Below are 18021 nucleotides of genomic sequence, written 5' to 3' on the forward strand. Positions count from 1 at the left end.
CCTGTCTCCATTTTTCTCACTGCCAAACGTCTATGCTGTAACCATTCTCAACCTAGTCTGGCTTCCAGTCCCTGTAATTCCAGGTCATCAAAGATTTGTAGAAAACCATGGCCTTTTTCTCAGGCATCACACTTGACCTTCCAGCAGCGTCCAACCCTAATGGCCACTTCCTTTGCCTTCTTCAATCTTTCGGTATTGGAGTCTGCCGGTTTCCCACCTCCTCTCTGGCTATCCCTTTTCTGTCTTTGACGGTGCTTTTCCTTACCTGTAACCTTATGGTTCTTCAAGGCTGGGCCCTAGGTCTGCTTGTTCTTTCTTCACTCTCTTTCCCTAAGTGACTAAATCTAGACCCATGGATTCAATGGTCACCTAAAACAGACGAATTCCCAATCTGTACCTCCAGCCCAGACCGCTTCTCTGAGCTCCAAGGTCCCTTCATCCAGCTGCCCCGTCCACATTTCCTACCTGCCACTCGCCCCTCCCCGTAACGTGGTTTCTGCCTCAGCAGTTCACTACTGACCTCAATACTGCCAAGCCCGGTGAACACATCTCAGCTTCCCTGACCTCTCTGAGGCACGGGCCACTGCCAGCCACTCTCTTTGAAATTTGCCCTTCCTGTATTTTAGTCCTCTCTCCCAGCTGAGGACCATTCGTTTAGTCATCTTCGATCCTCTTTACCTGCCTCCCGGGATACTGGTTTCTCAAAGCTGAGTAAAACTAAAATGGTCACTTACTAAGTAAGGGCAGACTGACGCCACGTTAGGAGAAGCCGGCAGGATGGACATGAAGCAGCAGCTCAAGGATATTGTCCAGACACTTTGGTTCTTGTGGAACAAGAGCAGTGAACCATGATTTGATCTTCTTGGTGGGAAGAATGAAGGCATAATGCCAGTGAAGGCAGAAATGAGTATCCTTCATCCCCTTTCAAAATACTCAAGAGGTTAATTCAGTATCGAAAATTTAGTATCTCGAAATGAATAGCTATTTAGTAGTTAATAAATACACTTAGCTTCACATTTGAGCGATGCTGATATTTATTGACATCAATGCAAAACAATCCAGGACTAAAAGTTGCTATTTGACAGGAACAAATATTGGTACGGTTTCCTTCCTGGAGAGGGTGTGCACTCAGATCATGAGACCTAAGATTAAAACAAAGACTGGACTGTCAAGAACCAAACAAGGGTTAAATTTTACTTATTAATATAAAAACTGCTAAAGGCAAAAAAGGAGATGTTTAAAAATACTCTTTGTGCTAAGTTCACGTAAGCAAACAAAAAACTAAAACTAATCTTAAAATGTTAGGACACAGGATATCGACACGACAGGACTGTTTAAATTTTTGTACAGGCAAAAATTTGTTATATCCTCCACTGTCCTTGTACTACAATTACATGCTTGTTGCATCTACACTACACAAAGTCAACAGTTACCACCAACAATGAATGTAACTGGATCCGAACAAGACTTCACAGTGACTCTGTTCCACTCAAATGAAGAGAATTCAATCCAGGATTTCACAAACCTTGCTTTTAGAACCAGCTGTCTTTTTTCCCCCTCCTTGTGTCATACCTAATGAAGTCCTCACCTGACCTTTCCTGCCTGCAAATTGCAATGCATGTCCTCTCCCCCATCTTTGTCTGACACTTTAAAGTTAATTTGTAGGAACTGCATAAAAAATGAAATTGAACTTCCAACCTGAACCTGCGGTCAGGTTCCTGCTTTGACGCAAAGAAAAAAAACATACTCCTCTGCAGTGTACCCCACCAGCACAGCGATCCCCTTTCTCTCTCTCCATTCCTTTGCCCTGAAGGCACTTCTGGATTGCTTAATACATGCTCTTTGGCTGCCTAGACAGTCAGGACACCTAAGGCCTTCTGGACTTATCACTCCTCTCCTCCTTCTTTTCTATGGCTAATACCACTTTCCTGCTTTTTTTCTACTGCTGAATCTCCAGACTTGGTGCTGTCATCAGGCGGACAGAGTCGATTTCGGCTTCGAGCTCCTGGTTGGTAAAGCTGCATTGCTGGGCGATCCTAAAGTAAAATTAAATGTTAATGTTACCACATTGCTACTCAACATTTACAGGGGACTTTCAGAGTCATAAGTTATGTATTGATGTATACCAAAAACAACTCCTACGAGATCAAACCAACAGTGCTGATGGTTAATTTGCCTCTAACTGCCCACTTCCTTTCCCCATCTCTAAATAAAAGCAACTATTTTCTAAGTATCATTTTATATCCCTACGATACGTTTTCAATAAATCTAATTTTCTTAACCATCTCAAGATGAACTGAATTAGCTTGAATTTCCTTTATTTCGAAACCTCAGCCATTGCCTGTCTCTCTTCCCCATCAGTAAACTGACTTTAACATTCACTACCATGTAAAAAGATCATAGGAGTAAAACAGTAATAAAGAATACAAAGTCTTAAGTGGAGACCTCCCTGAAATTATGAGCTCGGACCCTATGCAACTTGCCACAAACATGATTATTTCTTAATTCATGTATGGCAACTTAACACCCCAGCCTGAGATTCTCTAGGTGGCATTTTAGATCTCAAATTCCTGAATAAGCCTCAATAAAGTCATCACGTACCTCTCAGTTCAAGTAACGTGTGTGGTTTATGACAGAAGCATCCTGGAAAACTTAGAGTTAGGCCCTTTTTAGAATTCAACAAAAAAATCACATGAGCCTTCCTTACCCTTTCTCCCTGGCGTATGAAAGTTAGCCTTAAAGCATTATTCTCAACTGAACAATTCCAGCAAAATGTTTCACTATTTTTATAAGATGAAATGTTGAAACAGGTTAAGATTCCTGCATAGTATTTAATGAAATGGATGATGGGGCTCCCACTGTGCAAAGAAGGAACAATGAAAACAGGTATGTACAATGTAAACAATGTAAACAAGGACAATGACTGGTAACAACAAGTTGAAACGTGCCAAATATTTCTAAATCCACAAATTATTGCGACAAAACAAAACTCACTGATTACCTAGAAGTGGCTGGACACCAGCTCATTACTCTGAATGCTGGTACATAAAGGGAAAGGAACAAGCTGTCCTGCCTTTCCTGTATAAACTGAATTTTGGGCTAAAATTTTTTTTTAATTTTTTAAAGATTTATTTGATAGAGAGAGAGATCACAAGTAGGCAGGCAGGCAGAGAGAGGGGGAAGCAGGTTCCCCGCTGAGCAGAGAGCCCGACGCAGGGCTCGATCCCAGGACCCTAGGATCACGACCTGAGCTGAAGGCTGAGGCTTAACCCACTGAGCCACCCAGGCGCCCCTCAGGCTAAAATTTTTTATGGTAGGTGGATCAGGCTTTACAATACCTGAACCTACTGATCAGTTGTTTTTTCAACTTTATCACCTAGAGAAATTTTAAATCTACAGAAATGTTGCAAAACTTGTGCAATGAATACCTAATACCCTTCTCTTAAGAGTCACAGTTATAAACATTTTGTCACATGCTCCTTCTGTCTCTAGTACACATATATACATGTTATTTTTACAGAATCATCTGCGAGCAAGTTGCAGACATTATGACCCTTCATCCCTATTTCAGCTTGTATATCCAAAGAACAAGGACATCCTGTTCTGTAACCACAATACAATTGCTATTGATTGATCAGAACATTACACTAGAAAGACACCCATAGGTCACATGCTTCCTGATATGATGCAACAGGAAGTACACAACACAATCTATGAAGTATTCTCTTTTTCAGATTTTATTTTTAAGTAATCTCCACATCCAATGTGGGGCTTGAACTCAAAACCCCGAGATCAAGAGTTGCATGCTGTACTTACTGAGCCAATCAGGCACCCCTCCATCTCATGAAGCATTCTTTTTTTGTTAAGATTTCTTTCTTTATTTGAGAGAGAGGCAGTACAGACAGAGGGGCAGAGGGAGAAGGACAGGAGAAAAGCAGACTCCACTAAGCACAGAGCCTGACGTGGGGCTCAATCCACAACCCTGAGATCATGACCTGAGTCAACTGACTGAGCCACCCGGGTGCCCCAATCTATGAAGTATTTTTGCCAAAAATTAAGCCTGAATATATTCAGGCCTGTAGGTGAGGAACTACTTGTTTTTATGAATAAAGTCTGATTGGCACACATACTCACTCTTTGACATATTATCTATGCCTGCTTTCCTACAGAGTTTAGTGGTTCAAACAGAGACCATATGGCCCACAAGGCCTAAAATATTTACCATCTGGCCCTTTACAGAAAAAAATCGGCTGACCCCTGCCCCAGATAGAACTACTAGTTTTCAAGGAAACAGAGAAGATAGAGAAACATGTTAAATGGTACCACAGGGATATAATTAGCCCAACCAATTTAGAGCTGATAGCTCCTCTGGACAAACTGGTTTCTGAAGCAAATAAACGGCAGGAAAACAAAAGGAGGGGAGGTTATTTAAAGAGACTTAAAGGATACAATTTGTGGACATTGTTTAGAGCCCGTAAAGAAGTTATCAGTGAGACAATTCGGAAAAACAACATAGTAGCTAGGACATTAAGGAATTATTATCAGGGTTTTTTTTTTTTTTTTTTAGTATGAAAATGCTATTGGGATTGTATTAAGAAAAAGAATTTGGGGGCACCTGGGTGGTTCAGTGGGTTAAGCCTCTGCCTTTGGCTGAGGTCATGATCTCAGGGTCCTGGGGTCGAGCCCCACATCGGGCTCTCTGCTCAGTATGGAGCCTGCATCCCTCCTCTCTCTGCCTGTCTCTCTGCCTACTTATGATCTCTCTGTCAAATAAATAAATAAAATCTTAAAAGAAAAAGAATCTGTCTCTAATACTGATGTATTTAAAGAAGATGATATGTCTAGGATTTGCTTGAAATAATCCTGGGTGGTACAGTTGGTTAAGTGTCCAACTCTTGATTTCGGCCCCGGTCCTGATCTCGGGGCTGTGAGACTGAGCCCCTTGTCGAGCTCTGCACTCAGTGTGGAGCCTGCTTGAGATTCTCTCTCCCTCTCCCTTTGCCCCTCCTGCTCTTGCTCACTCTCTCAAATCAATAAATAAATCTTAAAAAAAAAAAAAAAAGAATCCAGGAGAGGTAGGGATGGGGCAGAGTAGAAAGGTTGGCCATGAGCTGGTAACTGCTGAAGCTGGGTGACGTGTGTGTCATATTCTCTGTTCTACTTCTGTGTCTGTTTGCAATTTCTACAGTGTTAATAAAAGGACCCAACTGAGACTGAAAAAAAGTTGCAGCTAGTTCAACTTCCTCTTTAAAAAAGTCTGTCATAAACAGTGAGCTGGCCCTTTCCTTTACATTTGCAGGCAAAAAAAAAAAGCCTCATGAAAAGAGATACAACGAAAAGCAGCACCTTGTTTCTTATGCGATCTCTCTTAACCACTTCCTCTTTCTTTTCAGTTTTTTCTGAGCTGCTTACTGATTCTGTGCTTTCAGTCTTCTTTCCTTTATCCCGAACAGCTTCTTTCTCTTTTTTCAATTCTTCTTCCTTTCTTTTAAAAGCCTTCTCCTTCTCGTAGCGCTCCTTCTGCCTGCGGCGCTCCTCTTCCTGCCGCTTCAGCCTCTCCCTCTCCCTCTCCCGCAGGATGCGCTCTTGGTCTCGCTCATAGTCCCGCTCCCGCTCCCGCTCCCGCTCCCGCTCCCTGTAGTCTCGGACACTCTCCTCTTCGGGCCTGCATGGGAAACAGATCTTAGCGGACACCCTCAAAGCCTGTCTGGTCACGCGTGCACATGTCTCTGATTAGGACGTGGCCACTACAGTGAGGGGGCACTTCTGGAGGAGAGTAAAAAAATAGTAGCATTTTGAAAAACAGTTTAAAAAAAAAAAAAAGTGCACATCAGAACTCATTCGCCCAGATTGAGGTGCTAGAATGTTTGAAACCTCTCTCCTCATCCCCCTACCCCTCATAACTCAGGCAACGAGTCCCAGACACGGCAGTAAACTAGCACGCAGAAACATGCTGTAAACAAGTGTACCAAAGAGCCCTTGACTACTGACCTCTTAGGCTTTTCATCTTTAGGTTCACCATCAGAGCGCTTGGGCAGTGTACAACTCTGCCCACTGGCTCTTTCATCATTCAGATTCTCTTTGTCCAGTTTCTTGGCTTTTTCTCTTTTATCTAATTCTTTTTCATCTCCTTTTTCTGGCTTCTTGAGTAGCTTTAAAGAGAACAAATTTATTCTTATTTTGAAGGGTGGGACATTCTCTTCTGATTCTATCAAAGAAAATAATATACTAAATATTTTGAATCTAGGCTATAGAAGGCCTCTTTCTGCAGATACTCTTCAACTTACAGGTGAATGACTAGAGCACGAGAGCAGTGATTGACTAAAAGGATGCCATTAATGTGAAAGTGTCAACCACTCAAAGTGGTTTAATCACTTGTGGCAATGGGATCAACACTCCTTTGGCTTTGGATGGGTCAGCCTGTCAGTGAACCGCTGCCCACTTCCAAGTACTCCTTCTGTAGCAAACTGGCATATTGATATCGCTTGATGCGGAAAATAAGCCACAAATTTAAAATGCTAGGCAGACTGCTGTTGGACCGTTTTCTTGTAGTACTTGGAATGACGAATGCCTTTGTCACCAAAGGAGAGATCCATTGCAAGAATAATTTTGCCTTGAGCCTGAGAATAACACACTTATGATGGTACAATCATAGTTTTCATTATTTGATTTAAAAATCCAAATACCTCACGGGACTGTGAAGTTCCATCTCTACCGAGTAGGAACTCTGCTCAATGTCACATATATATACATATGTATAATACACACACACACACACGTATATATATGAGACACACACGTATATATGACAATGCAATTCTAAAATAAACGTGCTTTATAAAGTCCAAATTGCTAACAAAATAGTTTCTTTCTCACACCGCTGCCACGAACCTCTCTAGAATACCCCCAAGCGTCGGATATTTAGAGAGATTCTTAGGCAAAATGGAAGAATTTCGAGTCTCAGAGTGAAGGCATCACACAAAGCTTCGTCTCAGGGTGAAGGCGGCACACGAGTCACCAAGCGAAAGGCAAAGCAGCTCAAGACTGAAGCGCGAAGTACTTCAGCGCGCAGCCACGGCAGACGGCAAGTCCGAGCTGGACACTGAGGAGGCACCAATGTAAAGCGAGGGCTCCCCGTGAGGCTCCATCGGGAGTGTTCTTATTTTTCCAATGAACATCTTTGTTAGAAGCCAGGATGTTCATCACTCTCTTAAGAACATTGATGAATGTCTCTAGTATGGCTGGCTCTACCTTCTGCCTTGCTGACAGGAGTAGCAAGTCAGGTCACTTGTGGCATGGCAGAGAGAGAGATCACTAGAAGGAATTAAGATGGGAACCTTCCACCCCACTGCCAAGCTCCTTGTTGCCAATAATGAGCCCGGGAGAGCCTTGTGGGGAACAAACCCTGGCCTGCTTAGTTTTGAGGAGATAAAAGGAGACCCTGCCACCACCTCTGTGAGATTTTTTCTTACCTTCTCTGAAGTACTAGGTACTTCCCCAGAACGTTTGTGGGAGCAAGAGCTGCCCAAGCCATGCCCTCAGAAGGGAAGCAGTAAGGCTGGGATTTTTCTACAAGTTTCCCTCTTCCTAGATGCAGCGTGTTTATCAGAATCTGCCGCTCACAGATTCCCGGTAGATGAAAGAAGGTAACAGGGAACCATGTGACACAGGATATTTATCCCTAAATACTCCCACAAGGCAACCAGTTAGGAGGGGCACGTGAAGAGAAAGAGCTCTTTAGGCACAGCTGTCCTCTAGCTGTATATTGTGGAAGTTTCTGGGTACCCAGCAGAGCATCAGGAAGGCATCTGGGCTTCCTTCTAAGGTAGGAATTTAAAATGGCTCAGATTTGAAGAAGACTCAAGTCAGGGAAGAGTTTTCTACAGGTTATCATTACCACCACCACCAAAAGGACTTATTATTAACTAAGACCTGTGTGTGTGACATGATACTAGATGCTCTGTATCATGTACTTGGTCCTTACATTTTTCTGATTCACAGCTTGTAACAGAAACCTGTGTACCTGAAGACAGTGGAAAACAAACAGATGAGGCAACTTCATGTATCAAATATGAAGGAAAAGCTGAATAAAACCCATACTTCATGCCAGCCAGCCCTAAGCCCTTACTTATGAAGAACTCAGAGAATAATAATCCAAACACTGAACATTCACAATGATAAAAATAACGCAGATCTTCACTGAAGAAATATCATGTAAGTTACTTAATCTGTTTAAATTATCTCAAATTTTAAAAAATAATACTATTAGCATTATTGGAAAGATTCCTATTGGTTCACCTCCCCCCCCAAAAAGACAACAACAAAACCAAAAAACTATATTTACACCAACACAAGATGCATGCATATTTAACGAAGTAGACACATGCGATTTTTAGCAACATGCAGTCAATTTAAGTTATTTTCATACCTTAATCTTTGGTTCATCCTTTAATTTGTCCCTTTCTGGAACTCTGTCTATCTTCTTCAGCTTTTCTATATCTTTCCTTTTTCGTTTTTCTTCTTCTTTCCATTTCCTCCTCTCTTCTTCCCTTTGTCTTTTCCTTTCTATTTCTCGCCTCCTTCTTTCTTCTCTTTTTTCTTCTCTCATTCTCTGGAAAGAAACATCAACATAAGCCTTCAAACGAGATAATCTCCACCAGAAACTTAATCCCGAAGGTATGGTGGGCACCCACTAAATTGGATCGTCTTTCCTTCCTACTTTCTACAAAGGGGCATCCTATCTCTTTAACCCCCTCCCCACCCCACTGTGAATATGAGAATAAAGACCAGGGCCTGCTGCTATCAGACTCCCACTGTTGACTTGCTGTATTTATTTCCAGAGACTTTCAGAAAATCAAGGGAGTGTCTCTGGAACAAGCTAAAGACTCTCTGGGTTTGCAGAGTGAATCCTTGGCCTAACAACCAGACCGAAGGAGCGGGCCAGAGAGTGAGGCCATTGAGCCAAATCTTTAAAGAATAATGGTGGAAAAAGCAGCTGTTTCTCCTCTAGGATCCCAATGCTTGTATGTTTACAGACCATGAACCAACGAAATAAAAGTATTGAGAGAACTATAAAAACAAAAGGTTTACCTGCTTGTTTTTCAGGAAGCTCAAAAGTGGGGTTGTCTTTTTAGCTACATAAATGTAAACAGATTATTAATAATACTTATCAACCCCTAGAAAGGATTCCATTTTCTGACATTCCCTGCCAACCACCCAAGGTGGGAAAAGCATACCCCTTAAAACAGTTCACACGTACGTTATCAGAAAGAAGTTTCACAATATTCTACTTCAGTTCTGAAGGTCTAAAATACTATTTAAAAAGTGAAGAAATTCAAATTAAAACAATTTCTTAAAAGAGCAATTCCCGGTGTTGGTGAGAATTGAGTGCAAAGGACATTCTCTTGTTTTACAGATGGGAATATAAATCTGTTCAACTGGGAAGAAACTGAAGGAGCTAAAAATATCTAATCTTTCTGACCCCACAATTCCACTTCTGGGAATTTATTCTAAGGAAATCATCAGAGATGGGCTTATATTCTGCATCTATTAATAAAAATCATTTTAGGGGGCCCGTGGGTGGCTCAGTTGTTTAAGCATCTGCCTTCAGCTCAGGTCATGATCTCGGGGTCCTCAGATTGGACCCTGTGGGCTCCCTGCTCATTGAGGAGTCTGCTTCTCCTTCTGTCCCTCCCTCTGCCCCCCTCCCCGCTTGTGCTCTTTCTCAAATAAATGAACAAATAAAATCTTAAAAAAAAAGTTTTAGAAGAATATGTAATTCTCAATATTCTGAATAATGCTACCTAGTCTTATAATTAGTTTTTTTTTTAGTGTTTTGCATTTTTTTTGTTTGTTTGTTTTTAGAGAGACAGAGAGCAGGAGGGGCAGAGGGAGGGAGAGAGAATCTTAAGCAGGCTCCATGCTCAGTGTGGAGCTCAGCGCAGGGCTTGATCTCATGACCCTGAAGATCATGACCTGAGCCAAAATCAAGAGTCGGGAAGCTTAACTGACTGAGCGACCCAGGCACCCCCACCTTATAGTTGGCTTTTTGAAAGCATACTTCCTTTGGATAAATTCCTAAGAGTGGAAATCTTGGGTCAGGGGCTTTGCTTATGATTAGAGCTGACAGAGGAGTGACCATTTATTACTAGAAGAGTGACAATTTACTACTAGAACATCCATACTAGACTTTCTCAAGAAGTCTTCAATTTTGCAGTAACTAATTTCACCTTTTGATATTTTCAAATTTTTTTCAGGAATGTGAGTTGCTTGTTACTAGAAAATACCAGTTGATCTTCAAAGGGTTACTAATATCTAAAGGTCCCATGGGTCTTTAGACTTTTTCCACTTATATTTGTGACATTAGAATAGGTCACAGAGAATTTTGCCCATCTTCTCAAAGCACTTACATAACCCTGTGAGGCAGGTACTACCTGCATTTTACAGCAGAAGAAACAGAGGCTCAGAGAAGTTAGTGCCTTCCCCATGGTCACAGAGTTAGTAAGTGCCAGAAGTGGGAGTCAGACAAGTCTTCTGAAGAAAAAGCAATTGTCCTTAATTCCTATTGCCCACTTACCTATTAATTCTCTATTTTTTGCTTCTATTTCCTCTAGCAGTGTCTCTGGAGTAGATGTCATTTTCTCATTATCTGCAGCATAACTTTCCAAAAATTTTCTATATTCTGGATCTAAATCATTGTTTAAGTAAACAGAAAATATAGTAGACTTTAACAAAACTTTCTACATCATGGAAGATTAAAAATAAACCTAAACACACCCACTAGACCATTTAGGGCTTTCTTGGTCCCTTACTCTCAGAACTCCTATCCCCCATACATACGAAGGGAGCCTGGTATAACATGGAGTCAGGGATAATTAGACACCACAGGAATGTTAAATAGTTTGGTTTTAAAAGTCACTGCTCCAACTAACCCAGAGTCACACTTATGTGAGAACTGAAAGTTGTAGTTATGGGACCTTCACAGTATTAATAGATAGCATGTAAGCAATTCCTGTATGGGTATACCTCGCTTTAAGTAAACCCAACACCTGAAAATCAGGTGTTCCAGAAAGGTAATTTGAGGTCCTACAGGCTGTACTGGAGTTGATGGTAATTCCTAGAGTTGTTTTTCAGATGCACCTGACATCAGAAAGGGTAACACATCTGAGTCATTCCATTGCTTGTATTTGTGGAGTTTCTACACACTGTGAAGCATGTCACTGATCTGGTCTCCCAGATCTGAATCTGTGATATAACCAGTAAGTACCTGTGTGTTGAATCTTTTCCATGTTTTCTTATAAAATACCTACTATAAAAAATAATGGAAATCAAACTAGACGACTCCAAAATGTCAATCACATATAAATATTACAGCTAAGGCCTTATCCAACATAACATTACACAGAGCTCAAAATACGGACCCAGTTTACCCCATATGGCAAGTATTCTAGTTTTTCAGTTCCTCTATTCCAGTTCAATGTAATTACTATGTGTGTAGTTCGCTGCATATTCAAAACCTAAAAAAAACAGGCCACTTCAGCTACTTTATATTGTTACCTGAGTATAAAAATTTCTCCATCCCATCTCTCAATGATAAACCTCCCCGCTATAAAAATGGAAACCAAAAAAAAATCATAAAACAGTGTGAGACCTTAAGGAGTTGCACTTTGATACATCTCATTTCCCCCCACTGTCTCCTAATCAACAAACCAGAGGTAATTTACTGCTCAACAGTCAACAATATATTGCTCGACGGTGGAGGAGTAAAATGGCAGTAGCTGGAAGAGTGGGAATTCTACAGGAAACCCACTTCCACTGTAACAATTAAACAAAGCTTTCAGCAGTGAATTACATTTCTCATGAACTGTATTCTGTATGTTTTCCTACTTAAAAGACTGGAATCCAATTAATTCCCACAAAGATGATATTTTTTAAAAACCCATGGCAATAGCATGACATAACTGGAGCTATACTGTACCATCATCGATAGTCCCGACTTTGGTATCTCTTTTCTTAGTCTTCTTTTTTGCAGCTTTTTGAAAAGGTGCAAATTCTACTATAGCAGGATATTCCTGACCTGTTTAGAAAAAATACCACACTTGCTGTAACAAAAAAAGTCACAAAGTGGATACAAGAGAGTCAGCCCACCGCTCTCTAGGCCTCTTTGGTTGGGAGTCATCTGAATAGGGGCCTCTCAATGGGCATAAATCACGCGGGCACAACTAAAATCAGTGTGTTACCAAAAGAACCCAAATTCGCACCGATAACGTATAACATGAAGTCAGGGATAATTAGACACCACAGGAATGTTAAATAGTTTGGTTTTAAAAGTCACTGCTCCAACTAACCCAGAGTCACACTTATGTGAGAACTGAAAGTTGTAGTTATGGGACCTTCACAGTATTAATTTACACATTTATATATTTTGATTTGTGGGGGGAAAAATCTACAGATCAATTTTCATTTAAAAAATACAATCAGAAATCTCTAGACTAATCTCTAGAGATACAAAGAAGATCAGTGACTGCCTAGAGTGGGGGGCATAGTTGGGGGAGAGTGGGGAAGGACTGCTAAGGAATATGGGGTCTCTCTTTGGAGTGCTAAATGTTTTCTAAAATTAGATTGTGGCGATAGCTGCACAACTCTGTGAATATACAAAAAAACACTTTAAAAGGGTGAATTTTATGGCACGTGAATTATATCTCAATAAGACTGTTATTAAAAAAATACACCAGGAGACACCAAAAGCACAGGCAATGAAAGTGAAAAATAGGTAAATTCAACTACATCAAAATTAAGAACTTCTGTGCATCTAAGGACAAAACAGAGTAAAAAGGCAACCTACAGAATGGGAGAAAATATTTGCAAATCATTTTTCTGATTAGGGGTCAATATACAGAATATATAAAGAACTCCTACAACTCAGCAACAACAAAAAACCCAATTAAAAAATGTTCAAAAGACTTGAATAGACATTTCTACAAAGATGATATACAAATGGCCAACAAGCATATGAAAAGATTAAAATATTACCTCACTAACCATTAGGGAAATGCAAATCAAAACCACAATGAGGTATCACCTCACACCCATTAGAATGGCAGCTATTAAAGGAAAAAAAAAACAGAGAATAACAAGTGTTGGCAAGGACATGAAGAAATTAGAACCCTCATGCATTATTGGTGGGAATGTGAAATGGTGCAGCTGCTATAGAAAACAATATGGTGGTTCCTCCAGAAATTAAAAATAGAATTACATTATAACCCAGCAATTCCACCTTTGGGTATATATTCAAAAGAAGTGACAACAGAGACCTGAACAGATGTTTGCACACTCACATTCACAGGAGCATTATTTACAATAGTCAAAAGGTGGAAACAACTCAGATGTCCCTCAACAGATAAATGGATAAACAAAATGTAGTGTGTGCATATACACACAACAGAATATTACTCTGTCTTAAAAAGGAATTTCTACAAAAAAAAAAAAAAAGAAAAGGAATTTCTGACATACCCTATAACAAGGATCAACCTTGAGGACATTATGCTAAATAAATAAGCCAACCTCAGAAAGTCAAATACTATATGGTCCCACTCATGAGGTACCTAGAATGGTCAACTTTATACAGAATGATGGTTCACAGAGATAGAATGGTAGTTGCCAGGGGCTGGGAAGAGGAAGAAATGGGGATATGGGGACTTACTGTTTAATGGGTATAGAGTTTCAGTCTTGCAAGATAAACAAGTTCTAGAGATTGGTTGCACAACAGTGTGAATGTATTCAACACTACTGAACTATACACTTAAAATGGTTAAGATGGTAAATTTTATGTGTATTTTACCACACTTAAAAAAATACGAACAAAAAAAGGAATCAGGTTATAATATTTGCAATAACACACATGAATCTTGAAAACATGCTAAATAAAAGAGGCAGTCACAAAGGCTACATATTAAATGATTCTGTTTATATGAAATGTCCAGAAGAGGGAGAAGGGGAGATGATTGCTGACGGTTATAGCATTCTTTTTGGAGTAATGAAAACATTCGGGAATCACATAGTGGTGATGGTTGTACAACTTTGTGAGTATACTAAAAACCACTGAATTTTATGGTATGTGAGTTATATCTCAATACAAAAAAATCAAGTGACTGCTGGAAAAAGAAAATACACCAGATCCCTGCTCTAGAATAATGTCATAAAGGGTATAAAACACTATCATTGGCATGTAGATGTGAGCCAGAATAGAGTAAGCAGAAATGACCAGAAGGCATCACAAAGTGGTCAGGGAGGAAACATGATCTTGGAAATCCTAGTGAATGCAGAATCAGATTATCTTATTAACTGATCTATTTGAGAAGCAATAGTTAAGCCAGACTGAAGCAGAATGAACTGTGGAAGAGGGGCTGGGAAAAAAAAAAAAAAACAGAAGTGAGGCCAGGCTCTGAAGGACTCTGACTACCAGGCTAAGGAATTTGGACTTTTTCCCCCTGCAACTGCTATCTTAAATCACTATTTTCAAAAACACTCATTTCATGACAATATAACAGACTGAGTTAGTCATACAAAAATGAAAAAAGAAAAAGAAAATTCTGTAAGTTTAGAGAAAATGGTTGTCTAAGCATTAGGAGGGAAGGACACAATGTGAAGTATTAGTAAGTAGACGAACAAGATATTCAAAAACAATAAATTAACAAGATTCATCACGTGTTTAATTATATGGAATAAGAAAGAGAAGAAAAAGTTAAAACACAGCTCAGATTTCAAGGAACACACTGCTAACTACTGGAATAAAGGTGGAGTGGATAAGTAACTGCTTTTGGTGGGGGAAGGAGACCGGGGATTAATAAAAGCTGATCAAACATAGTGGCAATCCTTCAACTTTTACTGGCATAGTCCCTGACAAAGATTTCATTTTTACCAACTTTGAAGTAATACTGAGAAACAGCCCAACAAAAAGACACGTCATTTACCTATGATCACAAAGCCAAAAGAAAAGTGGTAAATGGCAGCTTGGACATTCTCTGGCTAAATTCCCTGACCACTTTGCTGCAAGTGGCAGATAATAAATAAAAAGAGAGTTAAGGCTGACGTTTTTCTTCCCTATAGACTCCTGGATACAAAGTGGGAGATCATCAAGTTCGATGTTTTAAGTACAAATTAATACAAATTAGAAAGTTGAACAGTATTCCAACTGGGAATTACTGGCTTAAAGGATTTAAATTAAAATAAATAAATCAATGTTGGCCCTTGAAGCAAGATGTCAAGTAAATATTTAAAATGTGTCATACAAGTTCAAAGAGTCATTTATCAGTATTACTGCTATAACTAGTAAATAGTCAAAACAACAGATCATCTAATCCACGGCAAACAAAACTGCCACAGGAAGAGAAAACAGTGGCAATTTCATTCAGCGGATCAAACTACAAAAGTAACAGGTTAATAAAAATACCCAAGGGCTGTGAAAAGTCACACATCTGTTTATAAGACTGCAGTAAGCTCAGCAAATGTGTAAAACTCTCCAAATGTTGCACATTTTATCACCCAGAATTTTAGAAAAACTATGAAGGCATTGAGAAAACACTGTGATACACACATTGTCTTAAACATACAAATGACAAAGAAACTCCCCTTCAGTTACAAGGACTCACCTTTATTGTCAAGGAATACATAACCATCAAAGCGATCCCTGAACAAAATAATGTCCTCTTGGTTTTTAAAGTTGATGTATGCTCTGGCATACATATGAGGATACAGACTGCAGAGAGGAAAGCAATTATGTAAATGTGCTTGCAGGTGTCTGGCTGAATTACAAGTATGCATATATTGTAAGAGACAAGTTCAAAAATCAAATAGAAACAGTAAGATAGGGGTGCCTGGGTGGCTCTGTGAGTTAAACCTCTGCCTTCGGCTCAGGTCATGATCTCAGGGTCCTGGGATCCACTCCCGCATCGGGCTCTCTGCTCAGCAAGGAGCCTGCTTCCCCCTCTCTCTCTCTGCCTGTCTTTCTGCCTACTGTGATCTCTCTTTCTCTGTCAAATAAATACATAAAATCTTAAAAAAAACACAGTAGAATAAAAAAAGAATAGATGGAAATTTTTCATTTACCCCCCCAACCCTCTTTTATTTATTCATTTTACCTAGTATCATTAGAAAAAAACTCAAAATAATCATGCTCCGGCATAGGCTGAAGATGTTCCTGAAGTTGCTCCTTGGTCAAAGTGGGAGGTAATCTCCGAATTACCACCTTAAGAAATGAATGAGGAAAATCAAATTAGTACAAATCAGTTTTCTGTCATACCTGAATCACTGCCCCTGAAAATAGACGGTCTTTAAAAGATGAGCTCACTTACAAAAACCCAGCAGAAAACTATTCTAATGCTCAGAATTGCTCAAACATAGTAATAATGCCATTTTTATAAACTCTTAGAAATGAGAACTGCATGGAGAAAGGAAAATCTTAAGGTTCTATTAAACGGAAGCCCCGCAGTTCACTTGGTTTTCGCATCATTTTCTAGCACCCGTTTTTCAATAGATGTATTAGCAAGAAATTAGTAGGCTAACCCTGGTCTTTCTGGGTGCCAGGAACATTTGACTTATTATCGCCCTACCACATCCGACACATCGTAAAACAAAATCCTTCCTCATTCAGAGTAAAGAATTAAAAACTCTAAGGAATACTAAAAGTTCCGTCGTTGCTCCCCAAATAGGATGAAATTGACCTGGCCCCCGGACCATTAATACCCCCACTCACGCTCAACTCGCCTCCATTAATACTCCTCCCACCCCTGCTGGCCCCCTCACTATTTAATAATCCCCCCCGCAATTAACCTTTAAATTCCTCTTTCTCTCTACTGTCGCTCCCCCTCCATCATCTTACAGCTCTGACCTAAAGCTTCTCGTCTGGGAATCCTCCCCGCCGTTTTCTCTCACTCGCACCCCGGGGCTTGCCCGAAAGGGGGACCACCCCCCCATTTCGGACGAATGGATGAAAACAGGGTGACGCGATTTCCACTCAGGTGAAGAAACAGAAGCGCAGACTGGGAGAGGAAGAGGGCAGCCCCATTCCCAACCATCCTCGCGGGTGGCGGACCCGTCCCGCCCTCTCCCGGGCCAACAGCCGGCCAGGCACCTTGCTCAGCGCCTCTTTCTTCTCCTTATTTCGATCCTGCTTATCTTCCCCTTTGGTGGTGTCGCCCGAAGCCCCACCGCCGCTGCCTGTGGCCCCCGGGGGGGTCAACAGGGTTACTCGCTTCTCTTTAGGCCTATGTTCCTTCTCCTCCTTCATGGCCACGGCTTCGCTCACAGCGGCTGCCCGGCCTCAACGCCGCTACGCCGGGCACCTACGACGCCCGGCCCACTCCCGTCGAGCTCCGCCCCCAACAAGCGCCCCTGGTGATAAGCCAGGTCCCGCGTTCCATTGGGTCGCGCCAGAATCTCGCGAGACTTCAGGGCGCCAAGCTTCCTTTGATGGAAAGGTTTTAGCACCTGGTCTTAACTTCCCGCCTGTCGACTCCCCGCACCGCCCAATCCCCTAGCGGCCCATACTCCCTCGGGGTCGCTCTTCTCACGTCATTAACAACTCCGCCATGTTGGCTAGAAGGACTCTTTCACGGACTACAAATCCCGGCATACAAAGTAGTTAGCCGCTTCTGGCAGCGCGTTCTGGAGCCTTAGTTATATCAGTGTCTCTATTTGTAAGTAAAGAGGGGTCTTTACTCTTGAAAGTTCAGTGTTTTTCAGATCAAAAGATACAAAAAAAAAAAAAAAAAAAAGCTAGGTTCTGCAGGCTTCGTTTCCCTCAGGGAACCCGATGTTATCCAAAGTTTACCTCGCTGGGGGAACGACTTGTGCTTTCTTTCTTTTTAGATTTGTATTTTTTATTATCGACTCTAAAGTGTACTTTCAGGAACTTTGGAATTTCTTTTCCTTACATTGATTAGGATTCACAGATAACACCATTCACTGATAATTAAAGGAGTAATATAACCAAAATGTATGAGATTTGTTTTCCTTATACTT

General features: G+C 40.8%; 1 protein-coding gene across 4 annotated transcripts; it reads right to left on the reverse strand.

Annotated features, from left to right (window-relative positions):
* Window positions 1–1012: 1012 nt before the first annotated feature.
* Window positions 1013–17380, reverse strand: UPF3B (UPF3B regulator of nonsense mediated mRNA decay). Of its 4 annotated transcripts, none has more exons than XM_080831252.1 (11): window positions 17132–17380; window positions 16140–16246; window positions 15651–15757; window positions 11978–12076; window positions 10577–10687; window positions 9091–9134; window positions 8429–8611; window positions 7985–8023; window positions 5992–6152; window positions 5413–5665; window positions 1013–2036 (listed from the first exon to the last, which is right to left on the reverse strand). In XM_080831252.1, the coding sequence occupies exons 1-11, from the start codon at window positions 17285–17287 to the stop codon at window positions 1887–1889; spliced, it is 1410 nt and encodes a 469-aa protein (XP_080687378.1). In that variant the 5' UTR covers window positions 17288–17380; the 3' UTR covers window positions 1013–1886. The 4 variants fall into 4 exon arrangements, with proteins under 4 accessions (XP_080687378.1, XP_080687379.1, XP_080687377.1 ...); XM_080831250.1 differs by having other exon boundaries at window positions 1019–2036; window positions 5347–5665; XM_080831253.1 differs by lacking the exon at window positions 7985–8023.
* Window positions 17381–18021: the final 641 nt, after the last annotated feature.

Source organism: Martes martes, assembly GCF_963455335.1.
Source record: "Martes martes genome assembly, chromosome: X".
In the NCBI taxonomy this organism is placed as follows: Eukaryota; Metazoa; Chordata; class Mammalia; order Carnivora; family Mustelidae; genus Martes; species Martes martes.

Excerpts from the sequence above, each read along its gene's own strand:
- UPF3B (XM_080831250.1), bottom strand. The coding sequence starts at position 17,287 with ATGAAGGAGGAGAAGGAACATAGGCCTAAAGAGAAGCGAGTAACCCTG. Across the intron at positions 16,247-17,131 it reads AGAAAGAGGCGCTGAGCAAG|GTGGTAATTCGGAGATTACC; the intron begins GTGCCTGGCCGG and ends TCATTTCTTAAG. Across the intron at positions 5,666-5,991 it reads AAAGATGAAAAGCCTAAGAG|GCCCGAAGAGGAGAGTGTCC; the intron begins GTCAGTAGTCAA and ends TTTCCCATGCAG.